Here is a 5,289-nt window from a genome sequence, read left to right on the forward strand (position 1 = left end):
TTGCTCCTCTCTGAAGAACATTCAGCTAGATGGCCTTAAGAAGAATAGCTTTGCTTCTGAAGCGAGTAGAGATGAATGAAAGATGAGTAAAGCTGTGTCAGCCATATGGCCATATGTAAAGGGACAGGGTCCTGCCTTAGACATAATGACTGCTCAGGGTTGGCATAGTAATTAAAAAAGGACTTCTGTGACTGTGTGAGGAGGAGTATCACATAGCAAGACATTGAGTAAAGTGCTATAATAGGAAATTGAGATCGGATTCCAGTTTCCTATGTCTACCTAACCAATGAGAGTATTAAATCAGAATCAGAAAAGATTTATTGCCAAGTACGTTTTTTTATACATACAAGGAACGGTTTTGGTGCTGTAGGTGTGCGTCACACAATCTCTAAATACAAGAAGGCTAAGAGAACCAAGCGCCAGAATTCATCAGTATAAGTAACATCCATATATACACGCAAACACACACACAGTATGTATTAAAAACAAAAATAAGAAGAGCAGGACAGCCGAGTAGTAGAGCCAGAGGTGGAGAGTGTCAGGGTGGGTTCCGGTCCTTGTTGATAAGGCTAGTGGCAGATGGGAAAAAACTGTTATGGCTTGAGGTTATGGCCTTGATGGACCTCAGCCTCCTGCCAGAGGGGAGTGACTCAAAGAGTTTGTGGCAGGGGTGGGAGGGATCAGCCACAATCTTTCTAGCATGCTTCAGAGTCCTGGTGGCGTACAGGTCCTGGAGTGGCGGCAGTCAAATATCAGAAATCTTTCTCCAGAATTGCAGACTCTACCTTTTTAAGAAAAGTGTAAAAATACATACATTGTTGAAGATGTGTCAAGTTGAGTGTCCCCTGACATAGAAATGCGGACATCCCTAGCCCAATTTTACCCCTTGTGTATCTAGTACCTTATAGGCTTATAGCGTGTTCATTTCATGGTCATTGCTGCTTGTACATGTACGGTACCATCACGTTTTCAGAATTTTGGTACCAAAGTACCAGGTCTCGGGACATCTGTAGTTAAATGCCACATGTATGTAGTTTATAGGGTTGTCTTCTGCTTTCGTAACCATTTGTTTGTCTGACAGGTTGTGGTTCGATGAGTTGATCACCTTATGGTTGTCCGTGCAAAATCTTCCAAGCTGGGAAGTGGTGAGTAGATTGTTTAAAATATGTTTGAGTGTACTTCTGGTCAGTATTTCTGGCCTCCCAGTGTAACATGTTTTCCTACATCTTTGCAGCATCTGGTCAACCTCTTTGCTCGCTTGGCCAATGACAACATTGGCTACATTGATTGGGACCCTTACATCCCTAAGGTTTGTCACTTTAAAAAAAAGTTACTTTTTTTTTTCCTAGTAACTTGTTTATTTTGATTTCTTTTGTGGCACATGCTCTTATGCGTGGCCTGACCTCTATAATTTGGGCTCATGGTGTGTATTCCATTGCCACTGCTTCTTGTGAGAGAACAAACTATTAAGTTTCCTTGTTGCTCTTGGCCACTTATGGGATGTGACTAGCATCATGCTTGCATTCCAACTGAGTGACTGTTTTGATCCATGCAACAGCATGAGTTACTAATAAACATACACTCCTGACCCATTGAGCCCAATTAAATGTGATGGCTTTTATCAGTTTTACACTAAATAAGTCCACATCAAAATAATCAGACACGGAATATTTAACCCTAGTTGTTTTAATTTTTTTACATCTCAGATTTTCACAAGAATTTTGAGGAGTTTGAATCTCCCTGTGGGGACCAGTCCGATGATGGTACCACGTTATGTCACTAATGCCTACGACATCAGCCATGTGGTGCTTTGGGTCTCATCCCTCCTGGTTAGTTCATTGTTCATAAACTTTGTGTTTGGTAAATAATTGCAGCCACAGTTAGTGTAAAGAGTATGGTCACAATCACCTTTACTGTGTCACTTTCAGGGTGGACCGAGCAAGCAAGCTCAAGCACAGCTCAGTGGCCTTTTCAACAGTATTACATCCTTCTTTCACCCATCAAACCATGGCCGCTGGTTGGTGAGTCACTTCTTTCTTACACACAGCACTTTTTTTTAGTGACCCAATAGGGTCAGCAGGTCAGACATTTTCTTTTCTTTGGTAAATAAATAGTACAAAATAGCTGATGAATAAAGGACATTTTAGGGAATTTGTTTTCTTAATTATGACTCCATAGTATTAAATAAAATCCTAAATTATTTTTAACAACTACTCCGCTTCATCTGAACTGTGTAGGTGTGGTTTGATCACATTTGGATAATAATTATATGACTGTGTAATGACAGTGTGAATAACAGTGTTATCAAATTTATTTTAAAAGAAGCTAAACTGATTGGTTCATGGAAATAGATGACATCATGTTTTACCAACTGAGGCCTGCCCACTTCAAAGTAATAGCAAACAGAGAAAACTAAAAATATAGAATAAGAATAATGATAAACAACTAAAATCAATAGGAAAAATGAGTCATGCAAGTTTGACTGCTACTAGATACATCACTCACCAAGCTTGTTCCTACTATAATTCTAACACAATAATACAGCATGCCATGGCACTCGGCAGCATCTCAATAACAGTGCATATAACAGATTCACTCGTAGGGCTGGGCGATATAGAGAAAATCAAATATGATATTCTTGACCAAATACCTCAATGTTGATATTGTGACAATATTATATGGTTGACTGTTGGTGCTTTAACAAAATGTTATCTACACAATGAGATTGTTGATAAATATTCTCCAGAAATGATTTAATGTCTTGGTGGATAAAGGTAAATAATAGAACAACTAGAACAGTCTAGTAAGTTCAGAACATGACATCCAGGTAAAGACAACACTTACCATATTACGATATCTAGTCTTGTAGCACGATATCGATACAACATCAATATTTTGCCCAGCCGTAGTCCCTCGTCATCATTTTTCTAGGAAGCTTCCTGAATCTCTGTATCAACTTCAAAAATAACAAGAGGACATGTGAGTGAGATGAGATGACTGCAGTGCTATTAAAGGTCACTGGGAAGAGGGCCAAATGCCTTTCTGTTTTGAGGACCCCCTCTACTTGATTTGAAGGACCACAAGCAGCCTTGTGTCCTCATGTTGCTTGGATCCAGGTGAGGGGGTCATCCACTTACAGTAGCTGTGGTTTTATCACACTAGTGCAGTGCCAGTTTAAAACGCTTGGCCTTTGGTGTTGCTGCTTTTAGCTTTTTCCAGAACCATTGTACCCCAAAATACGCATAGACTTATAGAAGGACCCCAAAGTCACTAGTATACTACCAACTTCCTGTGTACTTTTACTTCAGAGGAAAACGTTGTACTACTACATTAGCCTAACAGAGAAATGTTACCGGTTTTGTTAAAGATTCAGATTTTACTCACAAAATACAACAATTAAAATATAATGCATTTTAATTAATTCAACTATCCAGCATTATAGTAGAGTTAAAAAAGCTCCACCTTGAGCAAACATTATTCAATTACAAGTATAATGTGCTGATATCGCCTTTCTTTCACGCTTCACTTAAGATGAGAGTGATTTGACTGTCCGAAAGTAATTGATCCCCATAATTTGCACACATACATGCAAGACAAGCAGACAAAGCTTGGTACACAGTATCTTGGTTTGTGTTTTTTTGTCCATTATGTCATCTGTGTCACCAGAGGCTCCATGCACCCTCTACTTCTCTATTTGTTCACACTACATGGAGGCAAACTATCTACCTATGTGTCACCCCTTTTTTCATGTATCTGTCTTTTTTCTTGTTGTCCCTCTGTCCTCATGTCCAGATGAAGCTCATGAAGCTGCTCCAACGTCTCCCAGCAAGCGTGGTACGGCGACTGCACCGAGAGCGCTACAGAAAGCCCACATGGCTGACACCAATACCAGACAGTCACAAGCTCACAGAGGAGGATATCACAGAGTTTGTGGAGAGTATGATGCAGCCGGTGCTGCTGGCCATGTTCAGCAAGACGGGCAGTCTTGATGCAGCCCAGGCCCTGCAAAACCTAGCTCTAATGAGGCCTGAGTTGGTCATTCCCCCCGTGCTGGAAAGGTAAGTCTGTACTGAACTACAAAATCTCAAGGATAAATCATGGACCCAAGTCCCACTTTAGATTAGAGACAAGGCCACATTTTGAAATAAACACAAAGGGCTAATTGTTCTCCGTCTCTACCATAGAACATACCCTGCCCTGGAGACTCTAACAGAGCCCCACCAGCTGACAGCCACTCTGAGCTGCATGATTGGTGTGGCACGAAGCCTAGTGTCAGGTGGGCAGCGCTTTCCTGAGGGGCCCACTCACATGCTGCCCCTGCTCATGAGGGCTTTGCCAGGCGTTGACCCAAATGACTTCAGCAAGTGCATGGTGCGCTCCAGGGTTATTCATGTCTATCTTCTTCTTACTGTATTTTTGGTGTTTTTCAACTGATACAAAACATTCCTTTTCCCCACAGATCACATTCCAATTTATTGCTACATTTGTGACTCTTGTGCCTTTGGTGGACTGTTCGTCTGCCCTACATGAAAGAACTGACTTGACGGAGGTGAATAAATATTGTTTGTTCTGGCCTTGTCAATGATTAAATGCAAAGTGTTAAATGATCTTTGCGTATAGCGTTTTCATATTTTTTTGTATAACTTCCAGGTGGAAAGAGAGATGTGCTCAGCCTCAGCTGAGTTTGAAGACTTTGTGCTTCTGTTCATGGACAGGTAAGGAGTTTTGATAAACATTCAAAGACAAGTCATTCATCAGCAGCTCTTGGTTCAAGTTACGCAGTTGGAATAGGACAATAGGATAGATTGACAATAATTGAAATATTTCTCTGTAAAATATTGTCCTATTAGGGCTCCTTGGTTAAAGAATTAGTAGATACGGCAAAGATACTCTATGTACTATATATACACACACTGTGTATATATACATTTTTCAGCATTTAAGAGACATGTATAAGTAGATAAAGCATCATAACCAATATTTACTCCATTCAGTATTTTAATTGAAGCAATATCTGAATATTTTGTTATTTCGACAGATGCTTTGCCCTGATAGACAGCAGCACTCTGGAACAAACTCGTGAGGAAACAGAAACCGAGAAAATGACTCATTTGGAGAGTCTGGTAGAGCTCGGCCTATCTTCCACCTTCAGTACCATCCTCACACAGTGTTCCTTGGACATCTTTAAGGTTGACTTTTCACACACTTGTATCAATCCACATTTTTGATTTTCTAAGGTATATACACTCACCTATAGGATTATTAGGAACACCATACTAATACTGTGTT

General features: G+C 40.3%; 1 protein-coding gene across 2 annotated transcripts in view; it reads left to right on the forward strand.

The window, feature by feature from the left end:
• psme4a (proteasome activator subunit 4a) overlaps positions 1-5,289 on the forward strand; it is a 31,340-nt gene that overhangs the window by 8,749 nt on the left and 17,302 nt on the right. For both annotated transcript variants that reach the window (XM_032540575.1, XM_032540574.1), the window contains 9 exons: positions 1,082-1,145; positions 1,235-1,309; positions 1,707-1,829; positions 1,929-2,021; positions 3,793-4,058; positions 4,185-4,371; positions 4,460-4,549; positions 4,651-4,715; positions 5,039-5,189. In XM_032540575.1, coding sequence (XP_032396466.1) covers positions 1,082-1,145; positions 1,235-1,309; positions 1,707-1,829; positions 1,929-2,021; positions 3,793-4,058; positions 4,185-4,371; positions 4,460-4,549; positions 4,651-4,715; positions 5,039-5,189 — 1,114 coding nt within the window. The remainder of the gene's footprint in view (positions 1-1,081; positions 1,146-1,234; positions 1,310-1,706; positions 1,830-1,928; positions 2,022-3,792; positions 4,059-4,184; positions 4,372-4,459; positions 4,550-4,650; positions 4,716-5,038; positions 5,190-5,289) is intronic.

Source organism: Etheostoma spectabile, chromosome 17 (genome assembly GCF_008692095.1).
Source record: "Etheostoma spectabile isolate EspeVRDwgs_2016 chromosome 17, UIUC_Espe_1.0, whole genome shotgun sequence".
Taxonomy (NCBI): Eukaryota; Metazoa; Chordata; class Actinopteri; order Perciformes; family Percidae; genus Etheostoma; species Etheostoma spectabile.